This window comes from Scyliorhinus torazame, chromosome 3, assembly GCF_047496885.1.
Source record: "Scyliorhinus torazame isolate Kashiwa2021f chromosome 3, sScyTor2.1, whole genome shotgun sequence".
Lineage (NCBI taxonomy): Eukaryota > Metazoa > Chordata > Chondrichthyes > Carcharhiniformes > Scyliorhinidae > Scyliorhinus > Scyliorhinus torazame.
The window spans coordinates 10,166,570-10,193,487 of NC_092709.1; the positions used below are offsets into that span (position 1 = coordinate 10,166,570).

Here is a 26,918-nt window from a genome sequence, read left to right on the forward strand (position 1 = left end):
TTGAACCTGTGTCCTCCGAGCCGAACCATGAGTCTCTGGGTTACTAGTTCAGTGGTATTACCACTGTGCACTGGGTACTGATATAGCTGGAGTGCTAGAAATGATTGGGGGGTTTGGGAGAATCCAGGATAAACTGGCTTAACCTTAAAATTAGAGCCAGACCATTTGGGAGGGGCGATGCCAGGAAATCTGAAGCATTCTTACCCCAGGAAGCTATCGAGATTAGTGGTCAACTGGGAATTTTGAAACTGCGAATAGATTTCTGTTAGGCACGGGTGTTGAGGATTACTGAGTCAAAATGCTAAACAAAGTTGAGGCTCAGCTTATTCATGATCTAACAGAATGATGGAGCAAACTCGAGAGACTGAAAGTCCACCTCTTGTTCCAATGTTCTTATATCTAGGGTAATGCTAAAGTTGAAATGTGTAGGAGCAAAGACTATATAAATCAAGAGGTTGAGTTTTGAGACCGTGCAGTTAATGGCAGGAGGGAGATAAGTTGTACTGGTAAATGTTATTTTAATATATTTTTTTAATTTAGAATTACAATTTTTTCCAATAAAGGGCAATTTAGTGTAGCTAATCTGCCTAACCTGCACATCTTTGGGTTTGTGGGGGTGAGACCCACGCAGACACGGGGAGAACGTGCAAGGTAGGATGTTCTTAACTAAAACCTGCACATAAACTACGCACGGGAGCACAGTGGTTCGCACTGTTGCTTCACAGCGCCAGGGTCCTGGGATCGATTCCCGGCTTGGGTCACTGTCTGTGCGGAGTCTGCACCTTCTCCCCGTGTCTGCGTGGGTTTCCTCCGGGGGCTCCGGTTTCCTCCCACAAGTCCCGAAAGACGTGCTTGTTAGGTGAACTGGACATTCTGAATTCTCCCTCCGTGTACCCGAACAGGCGCCGGAATGTGGGGACTAGGGGCTTCTCACAGTACCTTCATTGCAGTGTCAATGTAAGCCTGCTTGTGACAATAAAGATTATTATTATTTTTGTCACTGCAATTGGACAACTTCAGTCGTAGCACTTCGAAAGCTGAATTCAGATCGCAGATTATTGTGATGTAATTGTGTGCGCCATTTGGTTTGAAGCTTGGAAAAGCAGTGAGATTTGAACCCTTGTTATCCTCCTTTTTCCTATATCCAGTGGGAGTGCTGTGGCGCCCATAATGCAGATGATTGGAACTTGAATATTTACTTCAATTGTACAGATGGCAACACGAGTCGGGAGCGCTGTGGAGTGCCCTTTTCCTGCTGTACGAAGGACCCCACGGTAAGGCAGCGCTGCTAAAGTGGTGAAGCATTTCGCTCAATTAGCAGCAAGGCCCTTAAAGTTGAAACCGAGCAGCAACATTTGGCATTCATTTGCAGGAGTGTTTCAAACAAGATTTCAGTATTAGGACAGGTGGCCAAAGGTTTGGTCAAAGAACTGTTTTGAAGGAGTGCCTTAAAGGAGGAGAGAGATCGAGAGTCAGCAATGTTTGGGAGAGGCAATTGGGAACATAGATAGGGCTCATGCAGCTGAAGGCACAGACACCATAGAATTTACAGTGCAGAAGGAGGCCATTCAGCCCATCAAGTCTGCACCGGCCCTTGGAAAGAGCACCCATCTAATCCCACACCCCCACTCTATCCCGTAACCCGGTAACCCCACCCAACCCAACCTTTTTTTATGGACACTACGGCAATTTATCATGGCCAATCCACCTAACCTGCACGTCTTTGGGCTGTGGGAGGAAACTGGAGCACCCGGAGGAAACCCACACAGTCACCTGGGAGAAAGTGCGAACTCCGCGCAGACAGTGACCCAAGCTGGGAATCGAACCTGGGACCCTGGAGCTGTGAAGCTACTGCGCTAACCACTGTGCTACCTTGCCCCCCCACCACCACCACCACCAGTGGTGGAGTGGTTAAGAGATGTGCACGCGGCCCCCATTGAGGGAGTGTGGAAATTTCCGAGTGTTGTAGAGAACTTCACAGAGATAGGGGCGCATCCATAAATTTAACCAGCAAAATGCCAACGTGACAAAACATGTCTGGACAAGGACAAAAACGTGAGAAAGATTCAGGGATAGAAAACCCTGGAGGTGTAGAATGTTTGAAATGAAGACACAAAATGACGTAATCGCACTGTTGGTTCTGACCTATTATATTAACACCACTGCCAATGCCCTCGACGCAAAGTGCTCAACTCTGGGCTAGAACTGTCCTTAAAAATAGATTTGTTTTCTGGATTTGGGACCGATGCTCAAGTTACCATCAAACCTAGATATGGAACCTGAGAGAATATTAAACGACTTTGTAGCTAATTAGCCACTTTAAAAGGGACAGAAAGAGAAAGTGATTGGAGCAAGTCGCATGTGGGATGCGGCATTGTTGGAGGTGCCGCCCGTCGGATGAGCCATAAAACCCACAGTCGCAACTATCCCCTCGGGAGGATCTAAGAGATTCCGTGGAACTATTTTGCAGAGGAGCAGGGGAGTTCTCACCAGTGCCCCTGGCCAGTATTTATGCCTCAGCCGACATCACAAAAAGACAGATGATCTGGGTGTTTTCGCACTGCTGTTTGTGGGAGCTTGCTCTCTGCAAATGAGCTGGCACCGCTCCTACATTGAAACAAGAACTGAAATTAAAGTACTTCCTTGGCTGTAAAGTGCTTTTGGATGTACTGAGGTCACGAAAGACACTATAGAGAAGTAATATTTATTTATTGCAAACTCACCCCGATCTGATGGTCAAATAGTGAAAATATAATGCACCTCCACTTATTTATATAAATATAGGGCTATGACATTAGTGGAAACTTGTTTAATTCATGTGGTAAACCTCATGTTTGCTAATAGTTAATGTTGTTTCAATATTATCTTCTTTCTTCAGGAGGATGTCATTAATACCCAGTGTGGTTATGATGTGAGACTGAAGGAGGTGAGTAGGAACGGGTGGCAGCACCAAGGACTAAAGGGGTTTCTTTTTTAAATTCACTTTTACAGGATGTGGGCCTCGCTGGTTAGGCCAGCATTTCTTGCCCGTCTCCAATTGCCATTGGGAAGGTGGTGGTGAGTTGCCTTCTTGAACCGCTGCGGTCCCGAGTGGTGTAGGTGCACCCTCAGTGCTGTTAGGGAGGGGGTTGCCATGATTTTGACCCAGCGACAGTGAAGGAACGGCGCTATATTTCCAAGTTAGGGTGGTGAGCGACTTGGAGGGGAACCTCCAGGTGGTGGTGTTCCCAGGTATCTGCTGCTCCTGTCCTTCTAGATCGTAGTGGTTGTGGGTGCTGTCTAAGGAGCCTTAGATTGTGGTGGTCGTGGGTTTGGCAGGTGCTGTCTAAGGAGCCTTGGTGAGTTCCTGCAGTGCATCTTGTAGATGATACACACGGCTGCCACTGTTCGTCAGTGTTGGAGGGTTTGAATGTTTGTGGAAGGGGGAGCAATCAAGCGGGCTGCTTTGTCCTGGATGATGTCGAGCTTCTTGAGTGTTGTTGGAGCACTCATCCAGGCAAGTGGGGAGGATTCCATTACACTCCTGACTTGTGCCGTGTGGATGGTGGACAGGCTTTGGGGAGTCAGGAAGTGAGTTACTCACCACAGGATTCCTCGTATTTGACCTGCTCTTCTAGCCACAGTATTTGTATGGCTGGGTCCAGTTCAGTTTCTTGTCAATGATGATGCCCCAGGATGTTGATTAGTGGGGATTCAGTGAAGATAATGTCATTGAATGTCATGGGGTGATGTTTTATTCTCTCTTATTGGAGATGGTCAGTGCCTGGCACTTGTGTGGCACGAATGTTACTCGTCACTTGTCTGCCCAAGCCTGGCTATTGTCCAGGTCTTGCTGCATTTGCACGTGGACTCTTTCAGTGTCTGAGGAATCGTGAATGGTGCTGAACATTGTGCAATCATCAATAAAGAACCTCCTGTCTAACCTTATGTTGGAAGGAAGGTCTTTGCTGAAACAGCTAAAGATGCTTAACATTAAATTATATTTTGGCTTTCTGTGCATGTGATACATTTAGAGTGAAGACATTTGGTTGGCTGCATAGAGTGTCACCACTATTCCGAGCCCACGTGGAGATGGTTGAGTAATCCGCCTCTTTATCAAGCTCGGAAACTACACTGGTGTGGGTGACTGGATTGATTTTCCACACTCCATTTGTATTATCTAACTACCCCACTCGCCGCATTTTGCTGACAAATAAACCTGCTTTTACACTGTAGTTTCAGAAATGAGTTCTATTTGCAGTAGGTTGTAGGGCCTCTGTTTAAATAGACTCTGTAGACTGTTTGCTGCAGTGCATTGTTTGAGTAGATTCTTGATGTAAAATAGACCGTTTGCTGTGAGTTCTGCTTCAAGTCCCAGCCCATTTCCAACTTATTGATTGACTGAGTGGTGTCAATAGGGAGATACTCTGGACATTTTGCAGAGTGAGAGTGTTAGCTCCTCAGGTATTCAGAGTTCCATTCCTTGTTTTTGAATTTGCTGTTGTCTGTGTCGACAATTCCAAATGTATGAAACCTCCACATGGAGTGAAGGAAGAATAGGTTGTTCTTGTGCTGCTGGTTAGAATTGGGGGTGCCCAGGGAACAGACACTTCCAGCTCTGACTTCAGTTGCAATACCTGGAAAGATGAGATATTTGGGAAGAGGTAATAGGAACATGCGAACTGGAGTGGGCCATTCAACCCCTCAAAACCTGTCCCACCATTCAGTTAGATCTGTACCTTAACTCCATCTAACCATCTTGGTTCCATATTCCTTAATATCTTTGCCTAACAAAAATCTATTGATATCCGCTTTGAGATTTTCCATGGAGGTATTGATACTTGTTGGAAAATCCGGAATGGTTTCCCTGCTTTGCAAATGTTCATTGTCACACTGCCAATCTGGTTCATAGTATGTCCGAGATTTTGTGTTGACAAAGTGTTTGCATTCCTCTTAGACTGTGGGTGCAGTCGGGATGAGGTCCAAATTTGTGCATTGAAGTAAGACGATCAACCTCACCCACTCCTCCACCTTCCGATAATCAAGTCGGAAAAATGTTAGTCGACACTGCAATAAATTTGTTTCCTTGGAGGAATATTGTAAATAGTTTCCTAGGCTGTCTAATTTGCTCTTCTGGACATTCCAAAATGGGCAACTGTACACTGAAGGGTTCACCATTTGTGCCCAGACTGAAACTGAGAGACCCCTACAGTGATACAGGTTTGGTGAGGGCTGCTCTATTGATCTCCCCTTTCCCCAGCTTTGGTCATTTCTTCAATAAAGCCCTCATCCATGCCTGCTGCACCTTCAGGAGTGATTATTTTTGTTGCTTTACTAGTTGATGTCCCGCAGTTCACCTTCTGTAAACTGCAGTGATCGAGGGTTGGCTTCTCCGATTCTGCGGCTATGTCCGCTGGATTCGTTTGGTCTTACGACCAGAAAGTCGGCGCCGCCCCCGCCGATCCTTCGCCCGGTGGGGGTGGGGGTGGGGGGGCTAGCAGCTGTGCAGCGTAAAGCCCCCGGCTTTACCTGCGGATACGGCCGCAGAATTGCCGGGTTCCGTGACCGGCAGACGGACCCTCTATTTAACATCCGATGTGGAAGGTGGCGCCTCTGACAGTGTAGAGCTCCCTCCTTGCTGTGCTGGGACTGACGGGCTAGATTTTGTTCAGGTCTCTGGAGTGAGACTTGAACCCTCGAGCATCTGACTCCAAGGCGAGAGTGTCACCCTCTGAGCGAGGGCTGACACTAAAAATGATTTGTAATTGCTGCTTTCCCCGACTGTGGCCAGCTCAGGACATCGGAACAGGAGGAGGCAGTTTAGATCCTTGTAGCTGTTTGCCATTCAATGAGATCATGGCTGACCTGTGACCTAACTCCATCAGATTTGTGTGCTCGCTTGGATTAATGTTAAAAAGGCATTTTTCAAACGTAACGGGAAACTCGAGGATCGTTCTACCCGAATGTCGGCTGCACAGAATTTTCACATTGTGTTTAGTTTTTTTTGCATTGCTGATTCCAATGTGACTTCACTCTAATTACATTTGCATTACTTGCAGGTGCTCGAGCAGCAGAATTATATTTACACTAAAGGTTGTGTGGGACAGTTTGAGAAATGGCTCCAGGAAAATCTGACGGTGGTCGCAGGAATATTTATTGGAATCGCATTGTTGCAGGTGAGGGTTACTGTTGTGCGGTCTTGTGCTTGCTTCACATATTCCCTCCATGGTCTCATCCCTCCCCTGTCTCCGGGATTGCCTCTTCCAATTCCACATCCCTGGGGTCCCTGCGCTCCTCCCATTCTGGCCTCTTGAGCATCGCCATTGGTGGCTGTGCCTTCCACTCTCTGGGCCCCGACTTCCGCCTGGGCCCCGAGTTCTCGAATTCACACCCCAAATCCCTCTACCTCTCTCCTCCTTTTGAAATGCAATGAAATGAAAATCGCTTATTGTCACAACTAGGCTTCAATGAAGTTACTGTGAAAAGCCCCTAGTCGCCACATTCTGGCGCCTGTTCGGGGAGGCCGGTACGGGAATTGAACCGGGCTGCTGGCCTGCCTTGGTCTGTTTTAAAAGCCAGCGATTTAGCCCTGTGCTTAAGACGCTTTTTAAACGCCTCCCTCTTTGACCGTGTTTTGGGTCTCCTGTCATAGTTTCTGCTTGATGTCAAGTTTCATTTGATAATCACTGCCATAAGGCACCAGGTTTAGCTCAGTGGGTTGGGCAGCAGGTCCATGATGCGGAGCGAGGCCAGCAGCGTGGGTTCAATTCCCGTACCGGCTGAGGTTATTCATGAAGGCCCCACCTTCTCAACCTTGGTCCTCGCCAGAACTGTGGTGATCCTCTGGTTAAATCACCACCAGTCAGCTCTCCCCCCTCAGAGGGAACAAGCATGGTCATCTGGGACTGTGGCGACTTTACTTTTCACATGATTTATGCTGGCATCTTCCATCAGGGTGAATTTCACTGGACCATTGTTACGGAAAGCAGGCATTCCTTGGAGGCTGGGTGGTGCTGTGGAGGGAAAAATGTTTTCCTTTCCATTCTGCAACTGGGCAAGATCCAACTTGGATAGATAGCATCAGTGTTTCCTCACTAATACTAAATAAAGTTCACTTTATGTAAACTCTAGTCCCTTGGGGACAGGATTGGTTGCATGATGTCTACCCAGTGTGTTCTCTCACTGAAAGGTCTTGAGAGTCGGTCATGTACAAAGTGAAAATAAAACACCAGAATGTCAGTGTTGCCCTGGAAACATCACAGAATTGTTACAGCACAGTCGGAGGCCATTCAGCCCACCATGTCTGTGCCAGCTCTTCAAATCAGCAATTCTCCGAGTGCCATTACCCCGCCTTCTCCCTGCACACCAGGGGAGGCAGTGGCGCAGTGCTATTGTCACTGGACTAGATTACTGAAGCGCTGGGGACCCCGGTTCAAATCCTACCAAGGCATGATGGTGAAATTTGAATTCAATTTAAAAATAATAATAATCTGGAATTAATGGGTGACCATTGTCGTAAAAACCCATCTGGTTCACTAATGTCCTTTAGGGAAGGAAATCTGCCGTCCTTACCTGGTCTGGCCTACATGTGACTCCAGACCCCCAGGTATGTGGTTGACTCTTGATGTGGGAATTTGGGAAGGGCAATAAATGCTGGTCCAGTCAATGAAGATTAAAAAAGAACCTTTTCAGCTGGTAATCCAATTCCCTTCTGAATGCTTTGAATTACCCTGTCCCCACGCCACACTCGCTCAATGCTGCCCACTCGCAGTGTGACAACATTTCTCCTAATTCCTCCACTGCTTCTTTTGTGAATTACATTAAATTGGTGTCCATAAGACCATAACATGTAGGAGCAGAAGGAGGCCATTCGGCCCATCGAGTCTGCACCGAACCTCTGGAAAAGCACCTAACTAGGCCCACGGCCCCCGCCCTATGCCCATAACCCCACCTAACCTTTTGGACACTGAGGGCCAATTTATCACCGCCAATCCACCTAACCCGCACATCTTTGGAGCGCCCTGAGGAATTCCACGCAGACACATGGAGAACGTGCAGACTCCACACGGACAGTTACCCAGCGCAGGAACTTTACCCGGGACCCTGGAGCTGTGAGGCAGCAGTGCTTACCACTGTGCCACCCTGCTCCCTATCTACTCAGTCCAGATCACTCATTATTTTGGGAAACTCTATCAAATCTTTTCTCTGCCTTCTCTTCTCCAAGGACAACAGTCCCAACTTCATTCTCATGAATCTTTCCTGCACTCTCTCAATGCCTTCACAACTTGCCCCTCGGCAGATACACATATATTTTGCTGCCGCCTCTATCTTTATCCCCCATTACTAAATTGGATTAAGAAGGAGACAGGATTAACATTGCTATTTTTCAAGTCTGTATTTTTTTTTGCAGTGATCAGATAACGAGAGAGGAAATAGGTTGAGTCAGGGGCAGTTTTCCACTTGCGACACTGGATAACAGTGACACTCGCCTGGGAGTTGGAAAGTTGTGGGTTTAAGCCCCACCGTGGAGACTTGAGCCCAATTATCTAGACTGACGCTCAACGGCAGTACCTCAGGGAATGCTGCACTGGCAGAGGCTCTGTCTTTTTGAATGAGGCATTAAACCAAGGCACTGTCTTTAAAAAGTTATTCATGGGATGTGGGTGTGACTGGCTTGGCCCAGCATTTACTGCCCATCCCGAATGGCCCTCAAGAAGGTGGTGGTAATCTCCAAGTTTCTGGGGTTTTATTTTGTACTTTCTCTTTGTTCTTTTGATACTGCGGAGCCGAGAACTGTGCACGTAATATTGTGGAAGTTAAATCTGCACAGATTGGCAAAATCACTAATAACGCTTCGCTTTCCTGCTGGAAGGTGGGATCGCACATCTGAAAACAGCATGCCACCTGCCTCCAACCTCCTGACTCTTACTTTTGTTGTGAATTTGATCATGGAATGTGAGTATTGCTGATGAGGTCAGCAAGATGGACGGCGCGGCAGCACAGTGGTTTGCACCGGCTCTCCAAATGAGCACAATGACTTAGTGCCATTCCCTTTTTCCCCGGACCCCTGCACAGTGTTTCTATTCAAATAATCATCGAATGCCCTCTTGAATATCAGGAGCGTGGGCCTGAAGTGCAAACAAAACTAATGGCATGGTAGCACAGTGGTTAGCACAGTTGCTTCACAGCGCCAGGGACCCGGGTTCGATTCCCGGCTTGGGTCACTGGCTGTGTGGAGTCTGCACGATCTCCCCGTGTCTGCGTGGGTTTCCTCCGGGTGCTCCGGTTTCCTCCCACAGTTCCCGAAAGACGCGCTGTTAGGTGAATTGGACATTCTGAATTCTCCCTCAGTGACCCGAACAGGCGCCAGAATGTGGCGACTAGGGCCTTTTCACAGTAACTTCATTGCAGTGTTAATGTAAGCCTACTTGTGACAATAAAAGATTATTATTATTATAATTGTTGCCCATCCCTTTTGAGAAGTTACACGCAAGGAAGTTCGGCTAAATTGACCGTTCAGTTGCACATTGCGGGATCCCATGAAATCATCGTGGGCTCAATCTGTCTCTCTAAATCTGGTACATTGGCTCAGAATTACTGACTTCTACTCCTGCTAATTATATTTTTGAATTGCTTCCTTTCGGATAAACATCTGTTTTTTTTTAATGCACGTCAGTCGTCAAGCTATCTGGCCAGTTCTTCTGACCTTTTTTGGGGGGGAAAATGTGGCGCCACATGGGTGTTTATCATCATCGAGCTTCAAACACCCCTGGCGGCTGCCTATCCTTACCCTCAGCCCAAGCCTCAGGGGAACAGGCTAAATCACAGCTGCTTAATAATAATAATCTTTATTCGTGTCACAAGTAGACTTACATTAACGCTGCACTGAGGTTACTGTGAAAAACCCCTAGTCGCATATCCTCCGTCAAGGGGCAGTCGGTTCTCCAGTAAACCTTGTGAGAAGGTCCTAGCACGTCGTACCTGTCCAGGTGTGGTCGCCTGCTCTGATTGGTTGATTTCCAGGAGGTTTCATCGCGTAAGAAACTGGCCTGTCCAATCAGAGGTTTTTTTCCTTGGGCAGCACGGTGGCACAGTGGTTAGCACTGCTGCCTCACGGCTCCGAGGCCCCAGGTTCGATCCCGGCTCTGGGTCACTATTCGTGTGGAGTTTGCACATTCTCCCCGTGTCTGAGTGGGCTTCGCCCTCACAACCCAAAGATGTGCAGGGTAGGTGGATTGGCCATGCTAAATTGCCCCTTAATTGGAAAAAATGAATTGGGTGCTCTAAACTTATTTTAAAAAAGAGTTCCCCCCCCCAGCTTCAATGTCACGAATGAGCAAAAATGTTCTTGGAAAAGTGGAAAATATGCAAAACGCCAGATGTATTGGCGCAGGTCAGACAGTGTCTGTCGAGGAATAGTCCACTCCTCCGGTCAATAACCATTCCTCAGAACTCCGGTCACAGATACGTCAACCCTGTTCCTCTCTCTACAGATGCTGCGTATTTCCAGCCTTTTCTGATTTTCCAGTACTTGCTTTTGTATTTTTAATGTCTGTGTGATTTCCTATCTTTCAGCTTGTTTGATATTGAATTCCCAGCGACTCTGGGGCATTCCTGCAGGGTAGGCAGCCCGATTTGCTGATTGGGCAGGGAGTGTGGCATTTCAGAGGGTTGGTATGCATGAGGGCAGAGTAATGATGAGACGGCGACAGCGGCGGGGAAAGGTTTGGACATGAAAGTGAAATGAAATGAAAATCGCTTATTGTCACAAGTAGGCTTCAATGAAGTTACTGTGAAAAGCCCCTAGTCGCCACATTCCGGCGCCTTTTCGGGGAGGCTGTTACGGGAATTGAACCGTTCTGCTGGCCTGCCTTGGTCTGCTTTCAAAGCCAGCGATTTAGCCCAGTGTGCTAAACAGCCCCTTGACATGATTGACAGGATGTGGCTACGCCATCGACTCCCGAGAAGGCCACGGTGGGTATGCATCTTTCCTCAGACTTGTCAAATAAAATCAGAAACCGGGCTGGGCCTCAGACTGAGGGGGTGACCTGATAGAGGTCTTTCCGTCCGTTTAGGGGTAGATGGGGAGATGTTTCCACTTGGGATGGAGTCCAAAATTTAGGGAGCTTAAACGTAAGAGCGTTACTAATAAACCCAAGAGGGAATTCACGGGAATTACCCAGCGAGTGGTGCGAGGGTGGGTGGAACTCGCCCCTGCAGGGATAGCTGAGTCAAAGAATCTTAACTGAATCAAAGAACAAAGAAAGAACAAAGAAAAGTACAGCACAGGAACAGGCCCTCCGGCCCTCCAAGTTTATTCAACCTCTCCTCATAGCTAAAGCATTCCATACCAGGCAACATCCTACTAAATCTCTTCCGCACCCTATCTAAAGCCTTCACATCCTTCGGGTAGTGTGGCGACCAGAATTGAACACTATACTCCCCAAGTGTGGCCTAACTAAGGTCCTACACAGCTGCAACATGACTTGCCAATTTTTATACTCAATGCCCCGGCCAATGAAGGCAAGCATGCCGTATACCTTCTTGACTACCTTTTCCACCTGTGTTGCCCACTGAAAGACAGGGTAGGGAATCCATGTGTGGAGCCAGAGGAAATGGGCGAGGTACTAAATGAATACTTTGCATCAGTATTCACCAAGGAGAAGGAATTGGTGGATGATGAGTCTGGAGAAGGGTGTGTAGATAGCCTGGGTCACATTGAGATCCAAAAAGACGAGGTGTTGGCGTCTTGAAAAATATTAAGGTGGATAAGTCCCCAGGGCCTGATGGGATCTACCCCAGAATACTAAAGGAGGCAAGAGAGGAAATTGCTGAGGCCCTGACAGAAATCTTTGGATCCTTACTGTCTTCAGGTGATGTCCCGGAGGACTGGAGAATAGCCAACATTGTTCCTATGTTTAAGAAGGGTAGCAAGGATAATCCAGGAAACTACAGGCCGGTGAGCCTTACGTCAGTGGTAGGGAAATTACTGGAGAGAATCCTTTGAGACAGGATCTACTCCTATTTGGAAGCAAGTAGTCGTATTAGCGAGAGGCAGCACGGTTTTGTGAAGGGGGGTCTTGTCTCATTAACTTGATAGAGTTTTTTGAGGAGGTTACAAAGATGATTGATGCAAGTAGGGCAGTGGATGTTGTCTATATGGACTTCAGTAAGGCCTTTGACAAGGTCCCTCATGGCAGACTGGTACAAAAGGTGAAGTCACACAGGATCAGAGGTGAGCTGGCAAGATGGATACAGAACTGGCTAGGTCATAGAAGGCAGAGAGTAGCAATGGAAGGGTGCTTTTCTGATTGGAGGGCTGTTACTAGTGGTGTTCCGCAGGGATCAGTGCTGGGACCTTTGCTGTTCGTAGTATATATAAATGATTTGGAGGAAAATGTAACTGGTCTGATTAGTAAGTTTGCGGACGACACAAAGGTTGGTGGAATTGCAGATAGCGATGAGGACTGTCAGAGGGTACAGCAGGATTTAGATTGTTTGGAGACTTGGGTGGGGAGATGGCAGATGGAGTTTAATCCGGACAAATGTGAGGTAATGCATTTTGGAAGGTCTAATACAGGTCAGGAATATACAGTGAATGGTAGAACCCTCAAAAGTATTGACAGTCAGAGAGATCTAGGTGTACAGGTCCACAGATCATTGAAAGAGGCAACACAGGTGGAGAAGGTAGTCAAGGAGGCATACAGCATGCTTGCCTTCATTGGACGGGGCATTGAGTATAAGAATTGGCAAGTCATGTTGCAGCTGTATAGAACCTTAGTTAGGCCGCACTTGGAGTATAGTGTTCAATTCTGGTCGCCACACTACCAGAAGGATGTGGAGGCTTTAGAGAGGGTGCCGAAGAGATTTACCAGAACATTGCCTGGTATGGAGGGCATTAGCTATGAGGAGAGGTTTAATAAACTCGGTTTGTTCTCACTGGAATGACGGAGATTGAGGGGCGACCTGATAGAGGTCTACAAAATTATCAGGGGCACAGACAGAGTGGATAGTCAGAGGCTTTTTCCCAGGGTAGAGGGGTCAATTACTAGGGGGCATAGGTTTAAGGTGCGAGGGGCAAGGTTTAGAGGAGATGTTCGAGGCAAGTTTTTTTTTTTTTTTTTTTTTACACAGAGGGTAGTGGGTGCCTGGAACTCGCTGCCGGAGGAGGTGGTGGAAGCAGGGACGATAGTGACATTTAAGGGGCATCTTGACAAATACATGAATAGGATGGGAATAGAGGGATACGGACCCAGGAAGTGTGGAAGATTTTCGTTTAGACCGGCAGCATTGTCGGCACAGGCTTGGAAGGCCGAAGGGCCTGTTCCTGTGCTGTATTTGTCTTTGTTCTTTGTCATCTTTAGACTTTTAATTCCAAATTTGTATTCAATACAAATTTCACCATCTGCAGTGGGGGATTTGAACCTGGGTCTCCAGAGCATTACTCTGGGTCTCTGGTTTACTAGTCCAGTGACAATACCACTGCCACTGCCTGCCCCGACTGCAAACGTCTTGAGCAGGCCAACACATTTAAGTCTAAATCATTAATATATACCTCATAAAGCAGGGGTACTGTTACTGAGCCCTGCGGAATCCCAGAGGAAACAGGCCCCCCAGTTGCAAAAATACCAGTCAACCATGAGCCTTTGCTTCCTTTCACTCAGTCAGTTTTGTATCCAGTTTGCTACATTCCCCGAGATCCCAGGGGCTTTTATTTTGCTGTATGAGACTTTGTCAAAAGGAAGGAAGGTGGAAAAACACATGGAGGAGGAAAGAACAGTGGGCGGCAAGCAGTGGTTAGCCCGCTGTCTCATAGCGCCAGGGACCCGGGTTCAATACCCGCCTTGTCGAGTAGGCTTACATCCTTAAGTAGGCTTACATTAACACTGCAATGAAGTTACTGTGAAAATCCCCTAGTCGCCACACTCCGGCACCTGTTTGGGTACACAGAGGGAGAATTCAGAATGCCCAATCTACCTAAGAAGCACGTCTTTCGGGACTTGTGGGAGGAAACTGGAGCACCCGGAGGAAACCCACGCAGACACGGGGAGAACGTGCAGACTTCGCACAGACAGTGACCCAAGCTGGGAATCGAACCCGGGTCCCTGACGCTGTGAAGCAACAGTACATAGAACATAGAAAATACAGCACAGAACAGGCCCTTCGGCCCACGATGTTGTGCCGAACCTTTGTCCTCGATTAATCAGAGATTATCATTGAATTTACAGTGCAGAAGGATGCCATTCGGCCCTTTGAGTCTGCACCGGCTCTTGGAAAGAGCACCCTACCCAAACTCAACACCTCCACCCAACACCAAGGGCAATTTTGGACATTAAGGGCAATTTATCATTGGCCAATTCACCTAACCGGCACATCTTTGGACTGTGGGAGGAAACTGGAGCACCCGGAGGAAACCCACGCAGACACGGGGAGGACGTGCAGACTCCGCACAGACAGTGACCCAAGCCGGAATCGAACCTGGGACCCTGGAGCTGTGAAGCAATTGTGCTATCCACAATGCTACCGTGCTGCCCTTAAGAACAAATAAATCTACACTATATCATTTTACCGTAATCCATGTACCTATCCAATAGCTGCTTGAAGGTCCCTAATGTTTCCGACTCAACTACTCCCACAGGCAGTGCATTCCATGCCCCCACTACTCTCTGGGTAAAGAACCTACCTCTGATATCCCTCCTATATCTTCCACCTTTCACCTTAAATTTATGTCCCCTTGTAATGGTTTGTTCCACCGGGGAAAAAGTCTCTGACTGTCTATCTATTCCCCTGATCATCTTATAAACCTCTATCAAGTCGCCCCTCATCCTTCTCCGTTCTAATGAGAAAAGGCCTAGCACCCTCAACCTTTCCTCGTAAGACCTACTCTCCATTCCAGGCAACATCCTGGTAAATCTTCTTTGCACCTTTTCCAAAGCTTCCACATCCTTCCTAAAATGAGGCGACCAGAACTGTACACAGTACTCCAAATGTGGCCTTACCAAAGTTTTGTACAGCTGCATCATCACCTCACAGCTCTTAAATTCAATCCCTCTGTTAATGAACGCGAGCACACCATAGGCCTTCTTCACAGCTCTATCCACTTGAGTGGCAACTTTCAAAGATGTATGAACATAGACCCCAAGATCTCTCTGCTCCTCCACATTGCCAAGAACTCTACCGTTAACCCTGTATTCCGCATTCATATTTGTCCTTCCAAAATGGACAACCTCACACTTTTCAGGGTTAAACTCCATCGGCCACTTCTCAGCCCAGCTCTGCATCCTATCTATGTCTCTTTGCAGCCGACAACAGCCCTCCTTACTATCCACAACTCCACCAATCTTCGTACCGTCTGCAAATTTACTGACCAACCCTTCAACTCCCTCATCCAAGTCATTAATGAAAATCACAAACAGCAGAGGACCCAGAACTGATCCCTGCGGTACGCCACTGGTAACTGGGATCCAGGCTGAATATTTGCCATCCACCACCACTCTCTGACTTCTATCGGTTAGCCAATTCGTTATCCAACTGGCCAAATTTCCCACTATCCCACGCCTCCTTACTTTCTGCATAAGCCTACCATGGGGAACCTTATCAAATGCCTTACTAAAATCCATGTACACTACATCCACTGCTTTACCTTCATCCACATGCTTGGTCACCTCCTCAAAGAATTCAATAAGACTTGTAAGGCAAGACCTACCCCTCACAAATCCGTGCTGACTATCCCTAATCAAGCAGTGTCTTTCCAGATGCTCAGAAATCCTATCCTTCAGTACCCTTTCCATTACTTTGCCGACCACTGAAGTAAGACTAACTGGCCTGTAATTCCCAGGGTTATCCCTAGTCCCTTTTTTGAACAGGGGCACGACATTCGCCACTCTCCAATCCCCTGGTACTACCCCTGTTGACAGTGAGGACAAAAAGATCATTGCCAACGGCTCTGCAATTTCATCTCTTGCTTCCCATAGAATCCTTGGATATATCCCGTCAGGCCCGGGGGACTTGTCTATCCTCAAGTTTACTAACCACTGTGCTACCACGCATGGAAACTGGTGGCTATATTTAAAACAAACTTTTACATTTCACCCAGAATTCCTGTGCATTTCATTGGACGCTGGACCCTTTGGAATATTTAAACTATTTTTGAAGTGACTTTAATATTTATATACCGAATAGTACCTTGGTATTTAAAAATGCAATGTGTTTTTAATTTCTCCCTTTCTCTCTCTCACAGATATTTGGCATCTGCCTGTCTCAAAATTTGGTCAGTGATATTGAAGCAGTTAGAGCGAGCTGGTGACTTAACACCCCCATCATGGAGTGAATACAGCAAGGGACCAGGACAAGAACACAGCAGCTCCCTGAATGTCACTTGCACGCCGAGCCCTGCGATATTCCAGGATAAGGGTGGGGAGAGATGCACGTGATGCTTTGTGAAATGGATGCTTCCCTCCCAACTCTTTCCCACCTCCCCACCCCACCTATTCCCACCCCACCTCAACTGCTCTCCAAAAGTGTGACTGCAATTGGATTATGCAGGATGGATGCTGTTGTCACAAACCCGCCCAGAGGAGATTCAAAACAAAGCATCTTCAGTGATCAATGATCGCCTGGCTGAACATGTCCTCCCTCCTTAACAGTCCTTACACAAGTGGTCGTGGTGATAACTTCCGGTGCTAGCATTGCCGAGATAGCCGTCCTGCGTTTGAAAGCACAGAGTAAAGTGTCTCTTCCCTGACGGACTCAAACTTTACCCCCTTGTAAAATGTTTTAAATTACATTGATCACAGAATTTGCAGCCCAGGAGGAGTCCATTGTAGTTGGGCCACTGCTAACCTGTCTGTCCCTGCCTTTCCTGGTTGGTGTCTTGTTCAATCTATTCCCTCTCCTCCCAGTTGGAAACTTCGCAGCATCTTGCAACCCGAGACCGAGGGGGGTAACAACGCAGACGAGGGACCTTCACAGACTGATTTAGATGGTTGAATTTTATGTGCCTGTGACCTGAGGCAGTAATTTGATGGTTTTGTGAAGTTCTTTGCCAAATATCTGTACACTTTTATTAAGTGCAAAAAAAAAGGGACAATGTACATTTTCTAATTCTGCAGGGTGGTATTTTCCTCCTTCAAACTTCCTTCCTGTCCTTCATGTAAATAAATGAAAATACAAAGTTATAGTGTTATATGTAGGATAATGTCTTCAGTTAATACGTTTTCGTAGAAGCACAAGATAACAGAAACCAATGTTACACATGGACACCTTTAAGGTTATTTTGTTAAAGCAAAAAAACTATTGTAATATATTTTTAAAAATCGATGTACCCCAAAAGCATTCGTACGAAGCATTTCAGAGAGATGCAGTAAATTGCTAAATTACTCACTTGCAAATGATAATTGAGATAGAATAGTAGTCCCATTCACTTGCAGTATAACCCAAGGTTATAGAGCTAAAACTGGGCGAGTTATAAAGAAAGAATGCATTTTCGCAGTGATGAATATTCAGTATTACTTAGTCCTAAGACTGTCAATTTCCTCTTGTACTTTTGTTAATTCTGCCTGCATCCAGCTTCTGTGCCAGCATCGGGTGTGACGTTTATGATCATGTTTAATCAGCTCCCTCCTGTTTGCACAGCGTTGCATGATTGTTTGCTGGGATCGCTTGTTGAGATATGAGTGGATAACCCCTCCATGTAAAGAGTTTTACGTGTACGACCCAATGACACTGTGGACCGATCAACCTTATCACTGAGTGACACCGGTTCGTGAGACCCACAGAAGATGCTGTTTCAGTCAGATGTCACTATACTGGTTTGTGGATGGCGGACATCCACTTTTAAATAAAAGAAACACTTTTCTACACTGATGGCCGTGTGTGCTTTCAAAATACAGAGGTTTCACACCAGGTGCTTTTTAAATATCTCGCTATGTTACCCATGACAAGTCCTCAAAACGTAACTGCTCACTTGCCCCAATTTTATATGAACGTTACACCTCCAGCTTGCATCTGTAAAAACACCGCATGTTTTTTTTTGACTTCATGGTGAACTTTGGACAAAAATAAATGTGCCAGAATAAAGCAAATATATATTTTTTGCTGCCCTTTTTTTTTTAAAGACATGGGGGGAGGGGGGGGGGCGGGGTTGACGCTCGAAGTCCTTCGAAAATTAATTGGAATCTAACCCAGATGCTGGCACTCTGAAATTAAACGCAGAAAATGCTGGAAACACTCAGCAGGCCAGACAGCATCTGTGGAGAGAGAGAAACTTTTGTGGATCTGATGGAAGGTCACAGACCTGAAACACTAAATCTGTTTCTCTCTACTGCCATACCTGCTGAGTTTGGGCGTCGCTGATTCGGCCAGCATTTATTGCCCCATCCCTAATTGCCCCATCCCTAATTGCCCCCCGAGAAGGTGGGGGTGAGCTGCCTTCTGGAACTGGCTGCAGTCCCTGTGCAGTAGGTACATCCACCGCGCTGTTAGGGAGGGAGTTCCCGGATTTTGACACCGCGACAGTGGGGAAATGGTGATTATAGTTCCAGCATTTGCCTATGGTCTTTCTACCCGTGTCAATGACCACTTCCGAACCTCTTCCAACTTGACCAATCAAGGGTGGGGTTGCCAACTCTTCAAGGTTGTCCTGAAGTCTCGGGATTAATCTCTAAAATGTTCCTGTGGGGAGAAAAAAATCAGTGCTAGAATTTTATTTTTGTGCTGCAGTTAGTTTCAATCGTTAAGAAAAAATATCACAACTGAAATTGACCGACGTCAAGATTTAACCAATGGGACGTTGAAGACTTTGTTTTCAATTGGCCGAGGGAAGATGGGATGGTCCTAAAGGATATACGTGTCAGCTGGTGAATGGCAGGAATTTGGGATAGCAGTCATCGGGTGGTCTGCGACCAAACATCCTTGAATATTCCCGAGGAGGAATGACCGGAATCTTCAATCGAGGGAAAGCCTATAATGCTCAAAGTAGCTTGGTTTTGGGAAGGTGAACCGACCTTACCCTGGGTAGGGGCAGGTCCAATGGCTCAATAATGTACAGCAGTGACTAAATGCATGTGAGTAATTGACAAACTCTGCACTTTGCCCCCCCCCCCCCCCCCCCCCCACCCCCTATTTTACTGCAGTCACAATTCATGAAAAATAACTTCATTATTTTAACAACTTAATGGAGCTTCCTCTGGATGGGTTCCTGAGATGATACTGTGGCACGGGTAAAGGCCATCAGTTTATCTCAGTGTGCTGTGCGTTTGTATCACACTCGACTCTGTGTCAAAATCACAAGGACTCAAACACAGAAATCCAGGCCGCTGACCCTATGTGAGGGAGTGCTGCACAGTTAGAGGTGCCATCTTTTGGACTAAACACTGAACCATAAGGCCTTGTCTGTCCCCTGAGTGGTCTCAAGGATCCTCGTACTACTTTGATCAAGAGCAGGACAGTTTTTATTGGCAGATATTCATCCCTCGGCCAACACCCAAGAACATTATTTGGTGGTTATCACATTGCAGCTTGTAGGAGTTTGCCGCCTGGCTATCTTGTTCCTCCGACATTGCAACAGTGTGAAGCTCTCGAGGTCATCAACGTTGCTATTAGATCAGAAATCCACGTTTTTTTTTTTTGGAAACCGCAGCGCTGAGCCTGAGCATTCCTGAATCAAGGAAAATCACTGTGGGTTTGCTCCCTCATCACAACATTTACGTTTTCCAGAACATTGGACATGTCGAGGTTTGGGCCTAGATTATGATGGCTTCCAAAGTCGAATAGCATGGTTTTTATGTTCTTTTATGGGATGTGGGCATCGCTGGCTGGAGTCAAATGTAGGCCAGACCAGGTAAGGACGGCAGATTTCCTTCCCTAAAGGGCATCAGTGAACCAGGTGGGTTTTTACAACAATCAGGGACTGTTACATTTTCACCATTCCTGAGACTAGCTTGATATTCCGGAGTTATTAATTGAAAAGCTTAAGTTTAAAAAGTCAGGGTTAAAGAGCACCTTTGAGGAGAACGAGGCAGAAGATTTTGCAAGAGGAATTCCAGAGCTTGGGAAGAAGGCATCTCGAAAGCACCCCGCCAATGTGGAGCAATTACAATCACAGCTGTGTGAGCAGCAAGAATTGGTAAGTTTCAATCTAGGTTGATAGATGAGGATTGAATCTTTGGGAGAGGATGGTTAATCCCCACAAAAGTACCCTGTGATGATGCAGCATCTACATATGCAGTGCAGAGAATTAGAAAGAGGAAAAAATAATCAAGAAAAAGTACTGAACTACTTAACACAAGATTTAAGAAGACCAGTTGTTATATTTGGAATCCTATTGTACGGAAGGAGGCCATTTGGCACATCGTACTTGTACCAACAGAGCTACCCAGTTAGGCGTATTTGCACAGTTATTTTCCCCTGGACTCTGCGGTTATCTCTGCTGCAAGTATTTAATCAATTCTCTTTTGAAAGTTGCTGTTGGAACCACTTTCACTAACCCAGGAGGCAGAGCACTCCAGCCCACAACTCACCATGTACCAAAATTTAGTTCTTTTCCCAAACGTTATCAATCTGTGTCCACTGGTTTCTGAACGTACTACCGGGGAAACTCTCTCCTCGTTTACTCTGAGTAAAAACACTCATTTTGAGCAGGGTATCTTTTTTTTGGTTTTATACATTTAAAGTACCCAATTCATTTTTTCCAATTAAGGGGCAATTTAGCGTGGCCAACCCACCTAACCTGCACATCTTTAGGCTGTGGAGTCGCAAACACGGGGAGAATGTACAAACTCCGCACGGACAGTGACCCAGAGCTGGGATCGAACCTGGAACCTCGGTGCCGTGAGACTGCAGTGCTAAACACTGCGCCACTGTACTGCCAGGGTTATGTATCTCGAATGGGGCAGCACGCTGGCACAGTGGTTAGCACTGCAATCTCACGGCGCCGAGGTCCCAGGTTCGATCCTGGCTCTGGGTCATTGTCCGTGTGGAGTTTGCACAATCTCCCTGTGTTTGCGTGGGTTTCGTCCCCACAATCCAAAGATGTGCAGGGTAGGTGGATTGAACGCGTTAAATTTCCCCTTAATTGGAAAAATGAATTGGGTACTCTACATTTTAAAAAATAATTTATAAATTTAATGAACTTTAAATTTAAGAATGTGGCCTAAAGTCAAACTAAAGTGAAATTTGTCAGTACGACTTGTGTTCTAGTACGTTGCAATGATTGAGTCTAGTTCGTGACTAGTTAAAGATTTATTAAATTACAATAACGTGGGAAGGAAAACAATACTAATACTACTAAACTTGAACTGGTGATAGCTATAATATGAGAGCTGATACAAAACACAACACCTCTTTTATTACACTCCTGTATTATCTAATGTGTTCCTCAAACCTTGGTTACTGATGAGGTCTTCTGAATCTCGATGAAGACTCAAACTTGTCCAGTGGTAACAAAGGGGTTAACATAAGGGGTTAATGTGTAATCAGTAGCACCACATGATCACCAGAGGGCCGGACCAACGGGTATAAAGATAACCACATTGGGAACAAGGCAACTTGTTGTAACTATAACAATAATTGCATGAGTTCTTTACTTTAACATTGATACTAGTGATAAGGTTGACAAGATCTAACTACAGTAACTGCACTAACCATCTGAGCTAATCTGATACTCCTGCCCTTATCACAATCCATCCAAAAGAGAGGGAGAGACCCAATGTGGTTGCCTTTTGTACCCCTGTTGGCCCGGCCCTCTAACGATCATGTGGTGCTACTGATTACACATTAACCCCTTGTGTACATGCACATACAGAGATCACTACATCCCCATTTTTTCCTTGTGTTACATATTTTCTGTATGTTGTAAAGAACATTGAACAAACATAATGGATGCAGTTTGCAAATGCATGACAAAATCATTGAGTTAATCAGTCAAATGTTAATATATTTAGTCTCTTAGGTTTTTCTTTTTTGTTTGTTTGAAACAGGTAGATAAATGATGATATGTGCAAGTTATGGTATTGGTGATTATACAAAGCCAATTAATATTTGAGTCCAAACTTAATACAAAAAACTGAGTCCAACTTTATGAATTTATTCGGCTGAGTTGCTTTCTTCTGATGTTGATGTTGTCATTTCTTTGTGAACGTCATCAGTGTTCTTGTGTTTAGGTAACCAATAAGTCATCATGAGGTGTTCGAATGGTCGAATCACTGTGTTGTCTGATTTTGACTTTTTTTCTCTGCTTGTGGTAGCGATTCTGTGTTACATCTTTGTTGTCTGATGTGGACTTTTTCCTGTGCTTGCGGTATTGATTCTGTATGTCATCTTTCTTGAAAGCTGGTTTGCTTGTTTGTAGTGGAGCAAATGTGAATTTGTGAGATTCATTGTCATGCCATCTTATGTTTGTACTCTTGCCATTGTTTTGAGCTGTGCTGTTACATTGTCCTTCATGTGCAGAGTTGTACCATGTCGTATAAGTTGTTGTTTCATTGTTGTTGTTTCTGTCATTTCTGTCTTTGTTGTTTCTGTTGTTATTCTTGTTGTTGTTTTTGTCATGCTTGTTGTTTCTGTTTTTGTTGTTTTTGTTGTTATTTTTGTCGTGCTTGTTATTGATGTTGTTGCCTTTGTTCTGTTTCTTGTTGTTTTTGTTGTTGTGCTTGTAATTTTTGTCGTTGTGCTGTAGTTTTTGTTGTTATTCTTGTGCTTGTTGTTTTTGTTGTTGCTGTTGTTCTTGTTTCTGTTGTGCTTCTTGTTGTTCTGGTTACGCTCAATGACTGTTCCGTGTGGATAATTTGAGTCATTCTCAAAGTTATTGGTGTCAGTGTCCTTTGTGGTATCTGATGTTTCATTGCGCGTTTCTTCTTGAGGATTGTAAGAATGATCTGATGTTGTGTTGATCTTGGTGACATCAGTCATTTGTGGTGGTTTTGATTCCTCTTTGATTCCTTGGTGCTCCTCTTCTGGAGTCATTTCTGGTTCACTTGAATCATATTTGGTTTCTTGGCGCTTCTCTTCTGGAGTCAAAGTCTTCAAGATTTCATTTTCTTGTGGGTAGTTTAGAGTAGATGAGGTTTTAATTGTTGAGTGCTTCTGTACATACGAGCTTTGATCTGCCAGTCTCGCTGTGATCTTGCACATCCTGTATGTCGATTGTGATCACATTGTCACTATTCTCACATACAATGGGTAGACATTCAGTGTCTTCTTGTTGGTTAAATGAGCTTGGTAGACTTTCATAGTCTTCTTCTGGTGGCCCAAATAAGCTGGGTAGACTTTCATAGTCTTTTTGTTGTTCACGTGAGCTTGGTAGACTTTCATAGTCTGCTGCTGGTTGCTCAGGTAAGGGGGATAGACCTTCATAGTCTTCTTCGGGCACGGTTGTCGCTCCGGAGTCTTTAATTGCTTCCATTCTGGAGTCTGGTAAGAAGTCTTACAACACCAGGTTAAAGTCCAACAGGTTTGTTTCAAACACTAGCTTTCGGAGCGCTGCTCCTTCCTCAGGTGAATGAAGAGGTATGTTCCAGAAACACAGAGATAGACATATTCAAAGATGCAAGACAATGCTTAGAATGCGAGCATTTGCAGTTAATTAAGTGTTTACATATCCAGAGATAGGGGTATCCTCAGGTTAAAGATTGTCGCGCGATCACCAGGCAGGAATGTTCCCTTCCACTTGGGGACACTTCAGCAGTCAAGGGCATTCAGCCTCTGATCTCCGGGTAAGCGTTCTCCAAGGCGGCCTTCAGGACGTGCGACAACGCAGAATCGCTGAGCAGAAACCTATAGCCAAGTTCCGCACACATGAGTGCGGCCTCAACCGGGACCTGGGATTCATGTTGCATTACATTCACCCCCCCCACCATCTGGCCTGCAAAATCCTACCAACTGTCCTGGCTTGAGACAATTCGCACCTCTTTAACCTGGGGTTACCCCTTTCTCTGGATATGTAAACACTTAATTAACTGCAAATGCTTACATTCTAAGCATTGTCTTGCATTTTTGAATTTGTCTATATATATGTTTCTGGAACATACCTCTTCATTCACCTGAGGAAGGAGCAGTGCTCTTACTGTGCTCACCCATGTCCAACGCCGGCATCTCCACATCATTCTGGAGTCTGTCAACGAGCTCTCTGTGGACGCTTGCGTCGCTCTCTCTGTGGAGTCTTTCATCGCTCTCTGTGGGGAGCCATGCAGTTTTCTCTCTTTGGGGTCGTTCTGTGCTCTCTATGTGGTGTTGTTTTCTTCTTGGCTGATTGACAGGTTGCTGTCATCCAATGTTTCAACGATCTGCCATTGCATCATGGTATTGGATTCATCTACCATGAGTAGATTCGTATTGAGCTTTTCAACCGTGCTGCTGATGCTATGATCATCATGTCTGAAGAACTCCGCCATGTCTGAGTAGTGTTCTTCAATATACAAATCATCTATTTCTGTTTTGCATTCGTTATTGTGCTCTTCATGTTCAATGAACAAATCATCTTCTTTGGTTTGGGGTTTGTCACTGTGCTCTTCACTTTGGGTGGTGCAAACTGCTTGTTCCATGGTGCTGCGGAGGTTATTTCCAACTGCTGGTAGAAGTTCAGGCATTGTTCTGTCTTTCGAGGTAAAAAAACTTGTGTTTTGTAGCTTTGAAACTCTTTCTTTTTCAATTTTTGGGTATTTCCCCTTTAAGTGGGCGTGGTCTAGGTCCTCTGACGTCATGACGCGCGTGACATCATGCGTTGGACTCGATTGCGCATGCGCACGCCGAGTTTCCTTAACTGCGCTCTTTTCGCAACTGCGCATGCACAAGAACACTGTTCTGCCGGTTTGCGTCTTTTAGGGAAGTGCGCATGTGCGGACTGGTCAGACTGCACACGCGCAAAATGGCTGCCGCTCAGAACTTCCGTCTTCTTCATTTTCAACCCTGCCTCTACCTCGTGGTGAGAATTCGCGCCATTTTTACAGATTTCGTTTTCTGGATACTGATTCTTTGTTTGTAAAGACCCAAAGTATTGATTTTGTTCATAAGCAAGGCATTGTTATATAGCGATTTCTATCATTAGAAACTTATTTTGTGAAATTCTTCCCTCAAATTTTTATCAGATAGTCCAGAAATTAATTGATTCATTATCATAATGTCTCTGAAATCAGCATAATTACAGCCTTTCTCTGGCATCTGTGACAAAAGTTAAATCTTTCCAGCATCTCACCAGACTGACTTTTACAGTGTTCTTCAAATTTTGCAATAATCACTTTAAATTTAGTTTTATCTTCACCTTCCAAGAAATTAAAGGAGTTATAGATCTCGATGGCTTCATGTCCTGCTATTCTGAGTAGTAGTGCTATTTTCTTTTTTTCAGAGACCGTGTTTAAATCATTAGCTGCCATATATACTTGGAACTTTTGTATAAACATTTTCCAGTTATTATTTAAGTTACCGTCAGTTTTCAGTTGCATTGATACTTGATCGTGGTCCATCGAATCGTTTAGTCGTCGAGGATCCATCTGCTGTGAAGTCTTCCACATTCGAATATCCGGTCTGAATTTTCTTCTCATTTTGTCTAACCTAATCTGACTAGTTCTTTTAAAGCCAACATGCCTGGTACCATCTTTTATTACACTCCAGTATTATCTTGATATACTACGGAGTGTAATATGTGTTACTCAAACCTTGGTTACTGATGAGGTCTTCTGAATCTCGATGAAGAAGACTCGAACTCGTCCAGTGGTAACAAAAGGTTTATTGAGTAACTATAACAATAATTGCATGAGTTCTTTACTTTAACATTGATACTAGTGATAAGGTTAACTACAGTAACTACACTAACTATCTGAGCTAATCTGATACTCCTGCCCTTGTCACAGTCCATCAAAAAGAGGGAGACACCCAATGTGGTTGCCTTTATACCCCTGTTAGTCCGGCCCTTTAGTGATCATGTGGTACTACTAATTACACATTAACCCCTTATGTACATGCACATACAGAGATCACTACACCTCCTAACCCCAGATTCCTCGAGGCTACAGTATTGCGTGGTACATCTCTATTGCCACCTGCCGGTTGGAGGTCTGACATGTTAACATACAGAATTGCTTATGCATATCATTACAACGAGGTTGGAAATGTATCCTCCTTTGAGGTCATTCACATCACCGGGTAGTTTAGCATTGAACACAGGCTTGTTCAGCTGCCCCACCTAGTGGGCATTTAGCCACATTGTCTTAAAGTACCCAATCCCAATACTGAAAAGTGGACCCTTTGTGGAATGAAAATTCTTGTAAAAAGCAATTTCATTGTTCAATTTATATATATTTTTAAAAATGGATGAAAATTATTTTATTAATTTTCCAAGTTTCCCCTGTAATTTTTCTGCAAGATGAATGGACGATCTAATAAAGTATTTGGCACCTGCCTGGGGAGACAATGGGCACTTTGTCATTTGCAGATTGGGTGTTGCTGGTAGAGACTGATTGGTGAGTGGCAGTCCCTTCCGCAGCTGGCACAGATGAATAATGTTGGCTTGTGGCCGACTGATTTTTTGTTTTCCTTTCCCAGGACTCTCTTCATGTGAGGCATTTAAGATTGCATTTGATAGGGTGGGTAGACCACAAGACAAAGGAGCGGAATTAGGCCATTCGGCCCATTGAGTCTGCTCTGCCATTCGATCGTGGCGGATATGTTTCTCATCCCCATAACCCCTGATCCCCTTATTAATCAAGAACCTATCTATCTCTGTCTTAAAGACACTCAGTGATTTGGCCTCCACAGCCTTCTGTGGCAAAGAATTCCACAGATTCGCCACCGTCTGGCTGAAGACATTCCTCCTCATCTCAGTTTTAAAGGATCGTCCCTTTAGTCTTGTGCCCTCGGGTTCTGGTTTTTCCTACAGGTGGAAACATCCTCTCCACGTTCACTCTAGGTAGCCTGCAAAAGAGGATCTTTCCACTTGTGGGCTGTGG

The 26,918-nt window shown here is 45.4% G+C and overlaps 1 protein-coding gene across 1 annotated transcript in view; it reads left to right on the forward strand.

Moving 5' to 3' along the window:
• The window catches only part of LOC140408296 (tetraspanin-5), a 102,860-nt gene extending 85,016 nt beyond the window's left edge, over positions 1-17,844 (forward strand). Inside the window, exons 5-8 of the mRNA XM_072495288.1 lie at positions 1,149-1,274; positions 2,879-2,926; positions 6,039-6,155; positions 16,220-17,844. Of these exons, the coding sequence (XP_072351389.1) occupies positions 1,149-1,274; positions 2,879-2,926; positions 6,039-6,155; positions 16,220-16,285 (357 nt within the window). The 3' untranslated portion in view covers positions 16,286-17,844. The remainder of the gene's footprint in view (positions 1-1,148; positions 1,275-2,878; positions 2,927-6,038; positions 6,156-16,219) is intronic.
• The last annotated feature ends 9,074 nt before the right edge of the window (positions 17,845-26,918 follow it).